This window comes from Liolophura sinensis, chromosome 4 (genome assembly GCF_032854445.1).
Source record: "Liolophura sinensis isolate JHLJ2023 chromosome 4, CUHK_Ljap_v2, whole genome shotgun sequence".
Classification (NCBI taxonomy): Eukaryota; Metazoa; Mollusca; class Polyplacophora; order Chitonida; family Chitonidae; genus Liolophura; species Liolophura sinensis.
In genome coordinates, this window is record NC_088298.1 from 5,343,928 (window position 1) to 5,363,316 (window position 19,389).

Sequence of the window (19,389 nt, forward strand, 5' to 3'; positions counted from 1 at the left end):
AGCACTCAGAACCGTAGAGATCATGGCCGTTTCCGAGCACTCAGAACCGTAGAGATCATGGCCGTTTCCGAGCACTCAGAACCGTAGAGACCACGACCGTTTCCGAGCACTCAGAACCGTAGAGACCACGACCGTTTCCGAGCACTCAGAACTGTAGGGATCATGACCGTTTCCGAGCACTCAGAACCGTAGAGATCATAGCCATTTCCGAGCACTCAGAACCATAGAGATCATGACTGTTTCCGAGCACTCAGAACCGTAGAGACCACCACCGTTTCCGAGCACTCAGAACCATAGAGATCATGATCGTTTCTGAGCACTCAGAACCGTAGGGATCATGACCGTTTCCGAGCACTCAGAACCGTAGAGATCATGGCCGTTTCCGAGCACTCAGAACCATAGAGATCATGGCCGTTTCCGAGCACTCAGAACCATAGAGACCATGACTGTTTCCGAGCACTCAGAACCGTAGAGATCATGACCGTTTCCGAGCACTCAGAACCGTAGAGATCATGGCCATTTCCGAGCACTCAGAACCGTAGAGATCATGACCGTTTCCGAGCACTCAGAACCGTAGAGATCATGACCGTTTCCGAGCACTCAGAACCATAGAGATCATGACCGTTTCCGAGCACTCAGAACCGTAGGGATCATGACCGTTTCCGAGCACTCAGAACCGTAGAGATCATGGCCGTTTTCGAGCACTCAGAACCATAGAGATCATGGCCGTTTCCGAGCACTCAGAACCGTAGAGATCATGACCGTTTCCGAGCACTCAGAACCGTAGAGACCACGACCGTTTCTGAGCACTCAGAACCGTAGAGACCACGACCGTTTCAAAGCACTCAGAACCATAGAGACCACGACCGTTTCCGAGCACTCAGAACCGTAGAGATCATGACCGTTTCCGAGCACTCAGAACCGTAGAGACCACGACCGTTTCCGAACACTCAGAACCGTAGAGACCACCAACGTTTCCGAGCACTCAGAACCGTAGAGACCACCACCGTTTCCGAGCACTCAGAACCGTAGGGATCATGACCGAGCAGTATTTTGAGGCACATTTTACAAAACTCTTGTCACAATGGCCTCAGTTCTTAAAGTTTGGGATCAGGCCCCAGGGTCACAAAGCAATTTTATACTTTAAGTCAAAATTTCAAATCACTTTAATGTTGTTATTCACTCAGAACCGTAGGGATCATGACTGTTTCCGAGCACTCAGAACCGTAGAGATCATGGCCGTTTCCGAGCACTCAGAACCATAGAGATCATGGCCGTTTCCGAGCACTCAGAACCGTAGAGACCGTTTCCGAGCACTCAGAACCGTAGAGATCATGGCCGTTTCCGAGCACTCAGAACCATAGAGATCATGGCCGTTTCCGAGCACTCAGAACCGTAGGGATCACGACCGTTTCTGAGCACTCAGAACCGTAGAGATCATGACCGTTTCCGAGCACTCAGAACCGTAGAGATCACGACTGTTTCCGAGCACTCAGAACCGTAGAGATCACGACCGTTTCCGAGCACTTTGATTTCTCCCACCCATACGGCTGACTTACATGTACCGACTGCCAGCATATGATTGAAAAATTCTGTACCATGACTTTAGGCTATAAACAACTACATGTTTCTTGTGCAGGTCTCTCGATGCTGCCGATGTTGTTGACTCTGGTGAGAGTACAGGGTGCTGACATCGACCTGTGTAACAGTGCGGGGATGACGCCCCTTATGATTGCTGCGCAGAACAGAGATGCCGTCCTCTGTGATGTGAGTAATTGTGTCTGGGATGTTATGATGTCATTTTTAACAGTTAGAAAATAATGGCAAAGGAAAGGATGTTCAGCTTGTACACTAGGAGGAAGAAGTTCAGTAATCTCTTTGTGTGGTGTCAGTATACTGTGACTGGTGTCAGTATACTGTGACTGGGCAGGGTGTCATGTGTGGTGTCAGTATATTGTGACTGGGCAGGGTGTCATGTGTGGTGTCAGTATATTGTGACTGGGCAGGTTGTCATGTCTGGTGTCAGTATACTGTGACTGGGCAGGGTGTCATGTGTGGTGTCAGTATATTGTGACTGGGCAGGTTGTCATGTCTGGTGTCAGTATACTGTGACTGGACAGGGTGTCATGTGTGGTGTCAGTGCACTGTGACTGGTGTCAATATACTGTGACTGGGCAGGGTGTCATGTGTGGTGCCAGTGCACTGTGACTGGTGTCAGTATATTGTGACTGGGCAGGGTGTCATGTGTGGTGTCAGTATACTGTGAGTGGGCAGGGTGTCATGACTGGGTAGTAAGGATGTTACGATTAAACGATGCATCAATAGTATCGATACGATGAGCCGGCGATGCTCATCTCGTATCGGCAGTCCCGTATCGCGATACGCAAGTCAGGGGAGCTAACGTTTGTTTACCTCCGGATTTATCTCCCTTTAAAGAGCTCTTGCGTGTCTGTGTTGGATACAGAAGTGGCGGAGTCAGGTGGCGTTGAGATTGTGTGCCGACTATGCGAAACTGTTATGGGCTACAGTGGAAGAAGCTAAAGGGTACAGTAAGAAGGTTGTATGCCGACTATGCGAAACTGTAACGGGCTACAGTGGAGAAGCTAGAGGGTACAGAAAGAAGGTGGTGTGGCCGACTATGCAAAACTGTAACGGGCTACAGTGGAAGAAGCTAAAGGGTACAGAAAGAAGGTTGTGTGCCGACTTTACGAAACTGTAATGGGCTACAGTGGAAGAAGCTAGAGGGTACAGAAAGAAGGTTGTGTGCTGACTATGGGAAACTAATGGGCTACAGTGGAAGAAGCTAAAGGGTACAGAAAGAAGGTTGTGTGCCGACTTTACGAAACTGTAATGGGCTACAGTGGGAAGAAGCCTAGAGGGTACAGAAAGAAGGTTGTGTGCTGACTATGGGAAACTAATGGGCTACAGTGGAAGAAGCTATAGGGTACAGAAAGAAGGTTGTGTGCCGACTTTACGAAACTGTAATGGGCTACAGTGGACGAATCTAAAGGGTACAGAAAGAAGGTTGTGTGCTGACTATGGGAAAACTGTAATGGGCTACAGTGGAAGAAGCTAAAGGGTACAGAAAGAAGGTTGTGTGCCGACTTTGCAAAACTGTAATAGGCTACAGTGGAAGAATCTAAAGGGTACAGAAAGAAGGTTGTGTGCTGACTATGGGAGACTGTAATGGGCTACAGTGGAAGAGCTAAAGGGTACAGAAAGAAGGTTGTGTGCCGACTATGCAAAACTGTAATGGGCTACAGTGGAAGAAGCTAAAGGGTACAGAAAGAAGGTTGTGTGCTGACTATGGGAAACTGTAATGGGCTACAGTGAAAGGAGCTAACGGGTACAGAAAGAAGGTTGTGTGCCGACTATGGGAAACTGTAATGGGCTACAGTGGAAGAAGCTAAAGGGTACAGAAAGAAGGCTGTGTGCCGACTATGGGAAACTGTAATGGGCTACAGTGAAGAAGCTAAAGGGTACAGAAAGAAGGCTGTGTGCCGACTATGCGAAACTGTAATGGGCTACAGTGGAAGAAGCTAAAGGATACAGTAAGAAGGTTGTGTGCCGACTATGCGAAACTGTAATGGGCTACAGTGGAAGAAGCTAAAGGGTACAGAAAGAAGGCTGTGTGCCGACTATGGGAAACTGTAATGGGCTACAGTGGAAGAAGCTAAAGGGTTACAGTAAGAAGGTTGTGTGCCGACTATGCGAAACTGTAATGGGCTACAGTGGAAGAAGCTAAAGGGTACAGAAAGAAGGCTATGTGCCGACTGTGGGAAACTGTAATGGGCTACAGTGGAAGAAGCTAAAGGGTACAGAAAGAAGGCTGTGTGCCGACTATGCGAAACTGTAATGGGCTACAGTGGAAGAAGCTATAGGGTACAGAAAGAAGGTTATGTGCCGACTATGCGAAACTGTAATGGGCTACAGTGGAAGAAGGTAAAGGGTACAGAAAGAAGGTTGTGTGCCGACTTTACGAAACTGTAAAGGGGTTACAGTGGAAGAAGCTAAAGGGTACAGAAAGAAGGTTGTGTGCCGACAATGGGAAACTGTAATGGCTACAGTGGAAGAAGCTAAAGGGTACAGAAAGAAGGTTGTGTGCCGACTATGGGAAACTGTAATGGGTTACAGTGGAAGAAGGTAAAGGGTACAGAAAGAAGGTTGTGTGCCGACTATGGGAAACTGTAATGGGCTACAGTGGAAGAAGCTAAAGGGTACAGAAAGAAGGTTATGTGGCCGACTATGCGAAATTGTAATGGGCTACAGTGGAAGAAGGTAAAGGGTGCAGAAAGAAGGCTGTGTGCCGACTTTACGAAACTGTAATGGGCTACGGTGGAAGAAGCTATAGGGTACAGAAAGGAAGGTTATGTGCTGACCATGGAAACTGTAACGGGCTACAGTGGAAACACAACTAACATGTCGACTCATCTTAGACGACACCGTGACATGTGACAGACCCCTTCTCCGGCTTGTTCATCTAACAACTGGGATGAAACTTTGACTGAAGTTTACAAATAAACTGAAACTAAACAGAAAACGTTGGCCGGTTTTATGAAGTCAACTGGGGGTCTTGTCAGCTTTAAAAAAAATGACCTAATAAACCAAAAGATAACAGAATTGATTGTCCAGGACCTGCGAGCATTCAATGCTGTGCAAAGCAGTGATTTCCTGAACTTCATTAAGTTTCTGGTACCACACTACACCAAGAAGCTACATTTGTTGATCTCAGAACTGATGGGTAGGTTTTTTTTAAATATAATGAATACTTAGATAGAAAAATAAGAAAATTGTGATTTTTTGAAAAATATTCTTTGTATTTTAAAGAGATTATTTTTATTTGTTTTATTATAAGTAATATACTAAAACTACTCTTGAAGATTTAAGATGTGAATGAAGTTATTAAAAAACGTCAGGGAGACAGGGAGTTATTAAACAATTTATTCCAGTGAAACAGAACTGTGATTCTTGTTGTAATTAAATGAATATTTACATTTTATAATTGTCTCACAAATCATGAGAGTTGATCAGTGTAATCTTCAATTGGTATTAGTATGCAAACTGAAACTGCAGTGTATAATGTGGTGTATGTTGCTTACTGCTTATGGTTCAAAAGTTTACTTAGTTTACATAGTCAGGTGAAGTAACTAGTCATTCCAGGTGTTTTGGACTTCCTGTGTTATTCTCTAATATTGATTCTACTTTGGAATCTGCGGGAAGACAACTGCAATAAAACTGCAATTGTTCATTTGATTTAATTTGTTGATTTATTTATTTATTTACTGATATTTAGATAGCCACCTTACCCATTGGACAAAACAATCTGTATCATGGTACTGTTGTATCGTAACTGTGTATCGTGATACATATCGTATCGTAACTGTGTATCGTGATTTGTATTGTATTGTAACTGTGTATCGTGATACTGTCGTATCATAACTGTGTATCGTGATATGTATCGTATCGTAACTGTGCATCGTGATACTGTCGTATCATAACTGTGTATCGTGATACGTATCATATCATAACTGTGTATCGTGATACGTATCGTATTGTAACTGTATTGTGATATGTATCGTATCGTAACTGTGTATCGTGATACTGTTGTATCGTAACTGTGTATCGTGATACATATCATATTGTAACTGTGTATCGTGATACTGTCGTATCATAACTGTGTATCATGATACGTATCATATCGTAACTGTGTATCGTGATTTGTATCGTATCATAACTGTATATCGTGATACTGTCGTATTGTAACTGTGTATTGTGATACCGTCGTATCGTAACTGTGTATCGTATCGTAACTGTGCATCATGATACTGTCGTATCATAACTGTGTATCGTGATACGTATCATATTGTAACTGTATTGTGATATGTATCGTATAGTAACTGTGTATCATGATACTGTCGTATCGTAACTGTGTATCGTGATACATATCGTATTGTAACTGTGTATCGTGATACTGTCGTATCATAACTGTGTATCATGATACGTATCATATCGTAACTGTGTATCGTGATACTGTCGTATCGTAACTGTGTATCGTGATACGTATCATATCGTAACTGTGTATCGTGATACGTATTGTATTGTAACTGTGTATCGTGATACTGTCGTATCATAACTGTGTATCATGATACGTATCATATCGTAACTGTGTATCATGATACTGTCGTATTGTAACTGTGTATCGTGATACTGTCGTATTGTAACTGTGTATCGTGATACTGTTGTATCGTAACTGTGTATCATATCGTAACTGTGCATCGTGATACGTATCGTATAGTAACTGTGTATCATGATACTGTCGTAATGTAACTGTGTATCATGATACTGTTGTATCGTAACTGTGTATCGTATCGTAACTGTGCATCGTGATACTTATCGTAACATAACTGTGTATCATGATACTGTCGTAACATAACTGTGTATCATGATACTGTCATATCGTAACTGTGTATCGTGATACGTATCGTATAGTAACTGTGTATCATGATACTGTCGTAATGTAACTGTGTATCATGATACTGTCGTATCGTGAGATTTCTGGCGATAGTCAGGCATACTGGGTGATGTCATGTGTGGTGTCAGTGGAGTGTGACTGGTGTCAGTATACTGTGTGACTGGGCAGGGTGTCGTGTGGTGCCAGTGCGCTGTGACTGGGCAGGGTGTCATTTGTGGTGTCATTGTGCTGTTACTGATGTCAGTTTACTGTGACTGGGCAGGGTGTCATGTGGTGCCAGTGCACTGAGACTGGGCAGGGTGTCATGTGTGGTGTCATTGTGCTGTTACTGGTGTAAGTATACTCTCTGACTGGGTGGGGTGTCAAATTTGGTGTCATTGTGCTGTTACTGGTGTCAGTATACCATGTGACTGGGTTTAAATGGTTGTCTGGCTTGTCTCGCCATTTTCTAAGTGGAAAATGTCAGCATGCATGTATACATATAGTGATTGGTGGGTGGCAGTACAGAGAGGCTGACAGTAGTCATGCTTGCTTTTATTTTACCCACACTCATTTTGTTTTCATAACACCCATTTTGTTTTTCCAGACAAATTTGATCTTCCCTATGTTGTTTCCATGTACCCCTATGTTGTTTCCATGTACCTCTATCTTGTTTCCATGTACCCCTATCTTGTTTGCATGTACCCCTATCTTGTTTCCATGACCCTATGTTGTTTCCATGTACCCCTATCTTGTTTGCATGTACCCCTATCTTGTTTCCATGACCCTATCTTGTTTCCATGTACCCTTATCTTGTTTTCATGTACCCCTATCTTGTTTCCATGTACCCCTATGTTGTTTCCATATACCCCTTTTTGTGTCATGAACCAATTTTTTCCCTACATCATTTTCTTTTTCCTTATACCAATTTTGGTTTCACAACACTTACACCTGTTTTGTTTCTACGACAGGTTCTGCTGTGCGTCTTCGGTTGTAACCCTAACAAACCCAACCCCAGCTTGGGTACCTACGCTCTACACTGTGCCTGTGTCAGCAACTGTTCAGAGGCCGTCAAGTAAGTCATGGGCTGATATTGTACTGTTTTGTCAGGACATAATACCCGTTCTCTGAACGGTCATGTTTCATTGGGTAAAGTCATGCAACTTGTAAGAGTAATCCGTTGTTTGCCAAATTACCATTGAATGAAAGCTATGTGATAAATGAGCGAACATCTGGATGGAAAATCCAATTCTCAATCTTTGTTGCCATCAACAGTTTTAAACATTTAAAATAAAAGACAAGAATTAATTTTAATTTAATTCTTATTTATTTATTTTGGATAAGGGTTGGACACAGGCCTATATGCCACAGCCATTTCTCTCTGATGTTCATGGTAACTCTATACATCAATTTCTAATTTGGAATTATTATGAGGCCTTGGGATATGAAAGAGAAACTAGAAACCTTGGTATATGAAAGAGAAACTAGAGACCTTGGGATATGAAAGAGTAACCAGAGGCCTTGGGATATGAAAGAGAAACTAGAGACCTTGGGATATGAAAGAGTAACCAGAGGCCTTAGGATATGAGAGAGTAACCAGAGGCCTTGGGATATGCAAGAGTAACCAGAGGCCTTGGGATATGAAAGAGAAACTAGAGACCTTGGTATATGAAAGAGAAACTAGAGACCTTGGTATATAAAAGAGAAACTAGAGACCCTGGTATATGAAAGAGAAACTAGAGACCTTGGTATATGAAAGAGAAACTAGAGACCTTGGGATATGAAAGAGAAACTAGAGGCCTTGGTATATGAAAGAGAAACTAGAGACCTTGGGATATGAAAGAGTAACCAGAGGCCTTGGGATATGAAAGAGAAACTAGAGACCTTGGGATATGAAAGAGTAACCAGAGGCCTTAGGATATGAGAGAGTAACCAGAGGCCTTGGGATATGCAAGAGTAACCAGAGGCCTTGGGATATGAAAGAGAAACTAGAGACCTTGGTATATGAAAGAGAAACTAGAGACCTTGGTATATAAAAGAGAAACTAGAGACCCTGGTATATGAAAGAGAAACTAGAGACCTTGGTATATGAAAGAGAAACTAGAGACCTTGGGATATGAAAGAGAAACTAGAGGCCTTGGTATATGAAAGAGAAACTAGAGACCTTGGTATATGAAAGAGAAACTAGAGACCCTGGTATATGAAAGAGAAACTAGAGGCCTTGGTATATGAAAGAGAAACTAGAGACCTTGGTATATGAAAGAGAAACTAGAGACCTTGGGATATGAAAGAGAAACCAGAGGCCTTGGGATATGAAAGAGAAACTAGAGACCTTGGGATATGAAAGAGTAACCAGAGGCCTTGGGATATGAAAGAGTAACCAGAGGCCTTGGGATATGAGAGAGTAACCAGAGGCCTTGGGATATGAAAGAGTAACCAGAGGCCTTGGGATATGAAAGAGAAACTAGAGACCTTGGTATATGAAAGAGAAACTAGAGACCTTGGTATATGAAAGAGAAACTAGAGACCTTGGTATATGAAAGAGAAACTAGAGACCTTGGCATATGAAAGAGAAACTAGAGGCCTTGGTATATCAAAAAGAAACTAGAGACCTTGGTATATGAAAGAGAAACTAGAGACCTTGGTATACAAAAGAGAAACCAGAGGCCTTGGGATATGAAAGAGTGAGTGAGTGCTTGGGGTTTAACGTCGTACTCAACAATTTTTCAGTCATATGACGACGAAGGAATCATTAGGGTGCATGCACGTGTAATGTGCCTCCTTGTTGCAGGACGGATTTCCACCGCTCTTTTATTTAGTGCTGCATCACTGAGACGACTTACCGAAGGCAAGTAAGCCGCCCCGCCCGAGCCATTATACTGATACGGGTCAACCAGTCGTTGCACTATCCCCTTCATGCTGAACGCCAAGCAAGGAAGTTACAACTTCCTCTTTTAAAGTCTTAGGTGTGACTCGACCAAGGATTGATCCTGGATCTACCGGTCCCGAAGCGGACGCTCTACCAACTGTGCTATCCGGGCCGGTGGGATATGAAAGAGAAACTAGAGACATTGGCATATGAAAGAGTAACCAGAGGCCTTGGGATATGAAAGAGAAACATGAAACCTGACGTGCCGTCACTCATATCCTGCAGTCATTCAGTCTGTAGGGCAACACAGCAGTACAGTGTCCAAGTCTCATCACATCGGCAGCAGGTGTGGTCTTGGGTTATAGAAAACACTGGTGCCTGATTGGTCCAAATTGATAATATTTCAATTTTTTTTTGGCGAACATCACAAAATATTGAATTTTTGTTTTACAGCCATAGTGAATCTTTTTTTAATATCAATATCAGTGGCAAGAGAACCATAATGTAAAACACAGTTGCTCATAAGTAGACTCTCTGTGACCAGAAATACCAATGGCAGGCTTCCCCCAGAGAATTGTGGAATAAATTATCACCTGGTGACTGGCAAAGATGCCTAATTAAAATGACAAGAAGCCGCTGACTGGTCATAAGGCCTCCATCCCGTTGCAGTACAATAACAAGAAAAAAAAAACAAAATCACAATTTCAATGTCAAAGCTTTTTAGCGCAAAGGAACAGTTCAAAGGCAAAATTTCACTTCACCTATATAAATAAAACTGAAAGTCTTCTTACTTGTGGGAAACGTGGACTGTCCCAACAATTGTTTGTGAAAATTTTCAGGAAAACAATTTCGGGTAAATCAACTAAACGTCGACATCAGAATACAAAGTTAGGTTATCAGTTTTATTTCTATTCCATTTTTTGATTTGTTTTGTGTTGGCCCACCCAAAAAACAGAAAAAAACCAGTGTGGTGTTTTTGTCCTTAGCCTGAAGTCAGCAGAGGCTGTGAGATATTTTCATGGTCATGTGATATTTTCATGGTCATGTGATATTTTCATGGTCACATGATACTGTCTTGGTCATGTGATATTTTCATTGTTGTGATATTTTCATGGTCATGGTGATATTTTCTTGGTCATGTGATATTTTCATGGTCATGTGATATTTTCATGGTCATGTGATATTTTCTTGATCATGTGATATTTTCATGGTCATGTGATATTTTTGAACCACTTAACTGCTGCAGCGTCCTGCTAAATCGTGGTGCAGACTTTAACTTGGAAGATCTCGATGGCCGAAGACCAGACGACACAACCCGTACTCAAGACGCCGAGGAATGCAGGGCCATTTTACGATCAAAACGCATTCAACGCTCGGAATACCTAAGTGGGCTTATTGAAAAGGTATGAATTCAGCGTGTGTATTTGTGAGTTTGATGTCTAAAATTTTGTGACTGTATTCATGAGGTGTTTTATGTGCTGTCTATAATATTTGTTACAAGACTACATGTTTTCCACCAGCATGGTGTTCAGATCAGTACATCACTCGTGATAAAGTTCATAAGTAATTTACCAGAAGCGGGGTGGTTTATCTCAGGCAGTGCACTTTCCCTCCGCTCCCTCTATGAAACTGACGCTGCCGTTGTCAAAGTGAAAATTTCTACATCATTGTGTTAAACAACGATCAAATAAATTTAAATGTGAATGAGAACGTCTTGAATACTGTGGTATATAGCAGTAAAATAAATAAATAAATAAATAAATAAATGTACTGATTGTCAGGGTGTGCCGTTTGAATCTGAGGTGAGGTACACAGATCTGTGCGTGGTGGATGAGCTAGGCAGGACACTAGTCATGGTGGCAGCTGAAAATAACAGGTAATGATTCTGCAGAATAAAAGAGTCATGCACATTTCAGACAGCTGCTTTTCCTTTATTTCATTTATTTATTTAATTATTTGATTGGTGTTTAACGCCGTACTCAAGAATATTTCACTTATACCATGGCGGCCAGCATTATGGTGGGAGGAAACCAGGCAGAGCCCAGGGGGAAACCCATGCCCATCAGCAGGTTGCCAGCAGACCTCTTTATTTGAAGTATCATGAAATCTCACAGCTAATTGTGACCCGATGTCTTAGCGGGGGCCTGATTACTAAAATAAACGCAAGTTTCACTGAAACTCTGCATTGCATTTTGCATTTCCATTGTCCATGCAGTAATTTGTAGCAAATACAACGGAGAAATCCAGGTACCTAGTAGAAACTGAAATATCGCTGTTTTATTAACCATAAAAAAAAAACAGCTTCAGCCTTAAACTTCAGAAGCCCCTGTAGTAGTGGTGCAATGTATGGAATGCGATTGGGGCTTATTAGGGAGCTATTATCAGACTGTTTTGTACTATGTTTGTCGCTACAGCTAAAACAAAGTCCGACTGTATGGTGACGTATTGTGTTCTGTAGACAGAAATGACACACTTTTCCTGTAGGAACTTGTTAAGATTACAAAAGCTCAACGTCTCAATTTTCTCTATGATTTCATTTACTCTAAATAAGTTTTAATGAAACTTTTTTTCCAGGCGTCCATGTTATAGTAAGTGTTATCAAAATAATTTCCTAACTTTTCTGACAGGTCACATGGCACAGTAGAACTTTCTGACCTTTAGTAACAAAAGAGGTCAAACAAAAAATCCCTGCTTGCCATAATATTCACAATATGAGATTTGTTGTTGTTGTTGTTGACTAGAGTTGACCATTTGGAGAAGTTATTGGCCGTTGAAGGTTCACCTATCGACGCTCAACATGAAAAGGTATGGATATTTGTTTACTTTCTCTTAAATTCTCTTGAAGTTAATAGTGTTTTAGGAGTGAAATTGTGAAATTTTTCTCAAGTTGTTTTTATTGTATTTACCTGTTTATTTTATCTTTATATTTTTCGTATAACTTCCTCGAGTTAGATTAACGAACATGAATTAACACCAGTTGGATTAACTAACACAAATTAACACCAGATAGATTAACTAACACAAATTAATGTCAACTAGGTTAACTAACACAAATTAACACCAGTTAGGTTAACTAACACAAATTAACACCAGTTAGGTTAACTAACACAAATTAACACCAGTTAATGAAACTTCTCTCAACATGTGTGACATCTAAAGGATTTGTGTAGATGAATTATTTCCGTTTTTCAGACTGGCCAGACAGCTCTGTCAGTTGCGGCCCGAGCAGGCAACATGGAGACAGTCAGGGTGCTACTCAGGTATGGGGGAAAACCGTTGCCATGGCAAGTCATGGGATTACTACAGAACTTAAAACAAAAATTTCCAAAAACATAGGTTATGAGACATGTGGGAAAGTTGATCTGTAACTTGTCAAAGGTTGGCGGTTTACCCCAGGCACTCTGCTTTGCTTCACACATGAAAATTGACTGCCATCCTATAAACATATAAAAACAGATGAATATGACGTTATACAGCTATCAAATAAACAAATTAATTTAACTGTTACACCCTGACCTTTTAAAGTTGCTCTGTACATAGATATGTAGATTTTCAGACATCCAGGGTAGTATACTATAAAAGATAACCCTATAAAACTGTTTTACTGGACAATATATCTTTTAACTGACGCTGCGGCAACAACCTATTGCTATATGCAAACTCCAGTTGTTTCATTGTTTAAAATTGTATAGACCCATTGTATACTTCAACCGCGAACGTGAACTGTGTTCACCATGAAACTTGTACATACTGGTTTGTTCACTTAGTTTTTGTATGTAACTCCAATATAAACAGGAATTCTTTTTGTTTAACACATTACTCTGTTAAAGGTAATAGGTTGTCGCCGCAACGTCAGTAAATAATATACTTTGTCCAGTAGAACAGTTTTATAGTGTTATCTTTTACTGGTCTGTACAGTTGTCTATAATGTTTTGTCTTTTTACTCCCATGCCCAGATAGGTAAGCTGTTAAAGCATGAAGTTGTAATGAAACACTGTCTGTATTCGTAGTAAACTTGTGGTTTAATTATTCCTGTATGTATTTATGTTTTTTATTCTTGTGTCCCAGCCGGGATGCAAACCCCGGCATTCCTGACCTGCATGGTTACCTCCCCTTGCACTACGCTGTTATGAATGGACATGGGGACGTGTTGGAGGCAATGTTGGAATTCTTCCCCAAAACGTACACGGTACGTGCACATTTTGTGCGGCTTCAAATGCCGTCCTTGAGGTATACAGTGTATTACGCTATACCAACAGCAACCTCTACGCATTCCGTTTTTTATAATGGCTGGTGGGGGCTAAAGATTCGAGCATCCATCTCGAACTCGAAGTCGAGATTAAACCCGAGTCAACTCATGCGAATGATTTTACAAATGTTACTTGTGGTTTGATGCTTGTCGCTCAGCACTGAGATGTTAGAGAAAGGAAACATGACTGGTTGGCCCGGTGTCAGTATAATCTGCCTGGATATGGGGTGTCATGTCTGGTGTCTGCAGCATGATACTTCAGTAGTGGCAGCACATTGGCGACATGGACTCGCCCTGCCACAAGAAGACACAGTATATACACATACTCGTAATGATTCCTTTTTGTCATATGTCAGAAAAAATATTTAAGTACGATGTAAAACCCCAACCATATATATTTATATATATATATATATATATATATATATATATATATATATATATATATATATATATATATATATATATATACACATACATACATACCTAGAGTTTTCATTCAGTATATTCCCAAGTTTCGACATATGTTTTTTCAGGGGTTACACTTGGCGTCCAAACTTGCAGTTAACACAGCTGTTCATGACCGAATCAAAGCCGCCATCCAAAAGTAAGAGTCATTCACACTGAATTTGTGTATTGATAGATTTCTCCTCATATTTTGTGTGAATTATAAAAAAAGCAGTAAGTCATGACTTAAATATTTATCGTGGAGGTCACACTTATTTAAACCTCTGTTTTACAAGCAAATCGCAACTATTTTCAATGTCGAAGGAGTGTATAGAAATGACAACAGATCTGTAAAATCATCTGATATTTGGGAAATGTGGCATGACCCAGCAATTTTTCCTGTTGATGATACATTTGAATGATCCTTGAAAAGGAGGAAATTCATGAAAACATGGAGATCAGACAACATAAAGCTTAATTTTAGTGTTATTCTATATTTTAGTGTTAGATCATTGCAAAACACAAAATAATATTTTTGTCGCTTGAGAGAGAAAAACATTCCCCTTTGTTTTCTTTCCCCTGGTAGGTCTTGTTTGGCCAAGGTTATAATGGTGCATCTGAATTTTGTCATCTTGTGTCAGTTTTTATTCAACACTTAGAGTCAGATATGTTGCAAAACTTGTCCTAAACCTGTATTCATTTTTTGTCCCCAGAGAAACTGTTAACTGGCACAGAAAACAGAGGCAAACCCTTGAGATCATGAAGATATCAGAACTATAATCATTAAGAAAGTGAATGATCATGAGTTATTCTTTCCAACTCATTATAAATCCTTCTTTATTTCAGACGCAAAGAAGAGATTTTGACCCCTGAACTTTATGACTGTGCGTTGACAGGAGACGGGGAAAGACTGTTCCGTGTGTTGGAAGATGGGGACAATGTTAATCTCAAGGTTTGAACAATCTGAATGGTCATATTACCACATACTTCTGAAGTACAAGCAGTCTCATTGGTCAAACATGTGTTTACCCCAAAGTACATGTATGAAGTATGAGCAGTCTAATTGGTTGTAGTTGTTGGGCCTGAATGTTTGAACAGTTTGATTGGGTTAAGGTCTAGCAGCAGAGGTTATGTACAATTTGATTGGTTGTAGTTGTTGGGTCTGAATGGTTGAATAGTTTGAGGCCTGGCAGCCAGAAGGCATTTGATTGGTTGGAGTTGTTGGGTCTGAATGGTTGAATAGTTTGAGGTCTGGCAGCCAGACGGCAAGTCTGATTGGTTGGAGTTGTTGGGTCTGAATGGTTGAATAGTTTGAGGTCTGGCAGCCAGACGGCAAGTCTGATTGGTCAGAACTGTGTTAAGGAAAAGTCAGCAAGTGTGGTACATGAATTTGAATGTCAAGAAATTGTGGAAATAGAGTCTGCCATAAACATCAGGGAGTCCGACAATATGCATTAAATTTCTGACATTGAAATCACTTGTCTCGAGACCTGTAGAATACTGGCTTGAGACCGGAACTCACGACTTAGGGTGTCAGCCCCCATCTGGGAAAAGTCTTTATTTCAGAGATCAATGTAGGGCAGTGGTTAATTGTTATCATCAAGCTAGCACAGTACAAGAGAGGAAAATGTATGAGTCAGGATCATGACCTTCTGAATTTACCAAGCCTTGGGCATCTTGATTGGCTGGTACACATGTACCAGTCACCACTGTTATGTCTGTACAGTGTATTACAGCCATGATTTGCCGTGTTTTCCCTTCACATCACAGTACAAAACCTCTTATTGAAAAAAAAATAAAGTCAGAGTATATTTACTTATTTATTTCATTGGTGTTTTACGCTGTACTCAAAAATATTTCACTTATACGACGGCGGCCAGCATTATGGTGGGTGGAATCCGGGCAGAGCCAGGGGGAAACCCACGACCATCCACAGGTTGCTGCCCAACCTTCCCACGTACAGCAGGAAAGTCAGAGTATAACCAGTTTTATTGGTCGAACTCATGCGTACATTTATGAGGCAGAGGGTTAAAACGTGGATGACATTTTCATTCAGAGAGAAGTTGCCCCCCTTTACTTGGCTGTGGAGAATGGACATTTGGATGTGATCAAACTTTTGTATGAGGTAATATTGACATTCTTTGTTGAATCTTGGTGTTTGTGTCTTGTGACTCTAAGCTAGGATTGTGGGCTAGGTACATTGGACAGAGGGATCGTTAGCATGGAAGTTGATTGTAAATCACTAAGATCTCTAGCGTAGCCCTAACTTACAACTGACACTCTCAGGCACAAAGGAATTGTAAGCTGTGTTTAATAGTTGTAACTTACAGTCAGTATTTACAATCAGGTTGACCCTGTTCTAAATGTTTACAATTGCACCAAAATTGATGTGAAACACAAATACTTGCCTAAGATAGACATAGTAAAGTATAATAAAAGATAAGTAAAGATATGCAATTTAATTGTCTCAAAAAGATGCTATGAGAATGTTTTCTCATGTCGTTGTTGAATTATTATGATGTAGAACTCTTCTGATAATGAAGGCAAGGAAGTTACTGACTGGTACATGTTCCATTTATACAGACTCCCATTATGTAGGAATCAAATTTGGCATATGATCCTAACTCTGAAAAGATACAATCATCTGACAATTCCTTTCTGTAAGCATCTTACAATCAATTGGAACTCAGTGGTACGGTCTACTATTGCTTATAGCACACAAGCCAGACAAAGGAGTTGGTTTCCTTCAGGAAGTGTGGTTTCCCTCACCCATAAAAGGTTCCCTTGCGGCACAAGTGAAGGTGAACCCTTGAGTAGGAAGTTAACAAAAATAGAATAGAGTCCAAAATTTCCCTTTTATGACGTACCAGGATTTTACATCCAATCTGTTTAGTTTGTTATTTTATTGGTGTTTTATGCCATACTCACTTTCACATATTTCACTTATATGGTGGCGGCCAGCATTATGGTGGGAGGAAACCGAGCAGATCCCGGTGGGAACCCACAACCTGTATAGTTTGTTCATCAGTGAAATATTTTGTCATTTTGCTGTTTAAACCATTATGATTAGTATAATTAGACTTTATTTTCACGTTTTCATGGTATAGTACACAGTAGTCTAAAAATTCATACAGGTGTGTAAGTGATAAACTGTTACAAAGCTGTCATTAGGCACCAATCAATCAATCAATCGAACAAAATGTTACTTTCACAGCGTGGGGGTGACATCACAAGACGACACCCAGTTACCCAATCAACTGTGCTACACGCAGCTGCTAAAATGGGTCACAGCCAAGTGGTGGAGTTTCTGCTGCAATTTTGTCGGCCAGTTACCTCCCCTGTCTACACTCTCCTGTCTAAGCAGAAGGATAAGAAATTCTCATACATGCCGTATCAGTGTCTGAAACACTCGTACTACAAGGAGCTGGACATCAATGCTTTAGATGGTGATGGTAAAACTCCCCTGCAGCTGGCAGCAGATAAAGGTCTGTTTGTGTTATCAGTATGGTTTAGTACGCTTGTAGCTGTTGTCACACTTCTTATTGCACGTCAGTCATTACACTTCTGTCATTATGCTTCTAACATTACACTTGTATCATTACACTTCTGACATTACACTTCTGTCATTACGCTTCTGACATTACACTTCTGTCGTTACACTTCTGACATTATGCTTCTGTCATTACGCTTCTGACATTACACTACTGTCATTACACTTCTGTTATTAGGCTTCTGACATTACACTTCTGTCATTACACTTCTGACATTACACTTCTGTCATTACGCTTTTGTCATTACACTTCTGACATTACACTTCTGACATTACATTTCTGTCATTACACATCTGACATTACACTCCTGTCATTACACTTCTGACATTGCACTTCTGACATTACCCTTCTGTCATTACGCTTCTGTCATTATGCTCTGACATTACACTACTGACATTACACTTCTGTCATTACACTTCTCACTTTTAGCTATTGCTACACTTTTGTTATAATGTGAATACTACTGGTATTTCACACGTTACACTTCTGTCATTACACTTCTCACATTACACTTCTGATATTATACTTCTGACATTTAGCTAGTATTACATTTTTGTTATAATGTGTATACTACTGGTATTTCAAACATGTTGTTACACTTGTCATTACACTTCATTCGTTACACTTCTGACATTACACTTCTGACATTACATTTCTTACATTACATCTTTCTCATTACACTTCTGACATTACACTTCTGTCATGCCACTTCGGACATTATACTTCTGACATTTAGCTATTATAACACTTTTGTTATAACATGTATACTACTGGTATTTTACACATGTTGTTTTATACTTCTGTCATTACACTTCTGATTTTACACTTCTGACATTACACTTCTGTCATGCCACTTTGGACATTATACTTCTGACATTTAGCTATTATAACACTTTTGTTATAACCTGTATACTACTTGTATTTCACACATGTTACACTTGTCATTACACTTCTGACATTACACTTGTGTCATTACACTTCTGTTATTACATATCTATCATTATACTTCTGACATTACACTTCTGTTATTACACATCTGTTATTACACTTCTGTCATTACACTTCTGACATAACACCTCTGAAATTACATATCTATTATTATACTTGTGACATTACACTTCTGTTATTACATATCTGTTATTGGAATGATATTTTACGGTATTCAGTTTGCAGTGTGCGATAGCTTCTATCTTCTCTGAACAAAATGGTTTCCAGTTAAAATGACATGAAGCTTACAGCACTTTTATTTTATTTTATTTTATTAATTTGCAATTTGTAATTTGCTTCTTACACAGGGACTGTTCCCTTTTATGGCAGTTCTGAGTTTTGTAGGTTGTCATATGAATTCATTGGAATAGTCTAGTTGTGCTGAAAATGTTACCCTGTTAAAAAAAGAAAAAATGGTAATTTTTCGTTTTGGCACACTTGTGTCCAGTAAACCACATGAAAAATGTATGATCGTGTTATTTACTGCATGCAGGATATCGAACTATCGTCAAACTCCTGCTGGACCAGGATGCCACTACGGCACTGCTCGGGGAACAAGGGGAGCTAATTAAGTGCCCTGAGTATGAAGGGGTTCGGATCATGATAGAGTCGTATCGTGAGCACCACACCTCACAAGTCATGAAGTGGATACTGGACAGGAAGGGACTGAACAGCCTCAAACAGATCTGGCTGGTACAGTTGGAAGATATTCCTTAAGCTTTAATATGAGCGGTCAGGTGCAGTCACAGGTGCTGCTTCAGTGGCCTATTTGTTAGAACCTCTGCCTCAAAGCGGGAGACCCGGGATCAAACACAGGTTGGGTCAAACCAAAGTC

The 19,389-nt window shown here is 40.4% G+C and overlaps 1 protein-coding gene across 2 annotated transcripts in view; it reads left to right on the top strand.

The window, feature by feature from the left end:
* The window catches only part of LOC135464697 (serine/threonine-protein phosphatase 6 regulatory ankyrin repeat subunit C-like), a 37,906-nt gene that overhangs the window by 8,598 nt on the left and 9,919 nt on the right, over nt 1-19,389 (top strand). For both annotated transcript variants that reach the window (XM_064742199.1, XM_064742198.1), the window contains 12 exons: nt 1,640-1,767; nt 7,423-7,526; nt 10,567-10,723; nt 11,102-11,196; nt 12,062-12,125; nt 12,513-12,580; nt 13,389-13,509; nt 14,106-14,176; nt 14,863-14,968; nt 16,073-16,141; nt 17,231-17,501; nt 19,048-19,247. In XM_064742199.1, the coding sequence (XP_064598269.1) occupies nt 1,640-1,767; nt 7,423-7,526; nt 10,567-10,723; nt 11,102-11,196; nt 12,062-12,125; nt 12,513-12,580; nt 13,389-13,509; nt 14,106-14,176; nt 14,863-14,968; nt 16,073-16,141; nt 17,231-17,501; nt 19,048-19,247 (1,454 nt within the window). The remainder of the gene's footprint in view (nt 1-1,639; nt 1,768-7,422; nt 7,527-10,566; nt 10,724-11,101; nt 11,197-12,061; nt 12,126-12,512; nt 12,581-13,388; nt 13,510-14,105; nt 14,177-14,862; nt 14,969-16,072; nt 16,142-17,230; nt 17,502-19,047; nt 19,248-19,389) is intronic.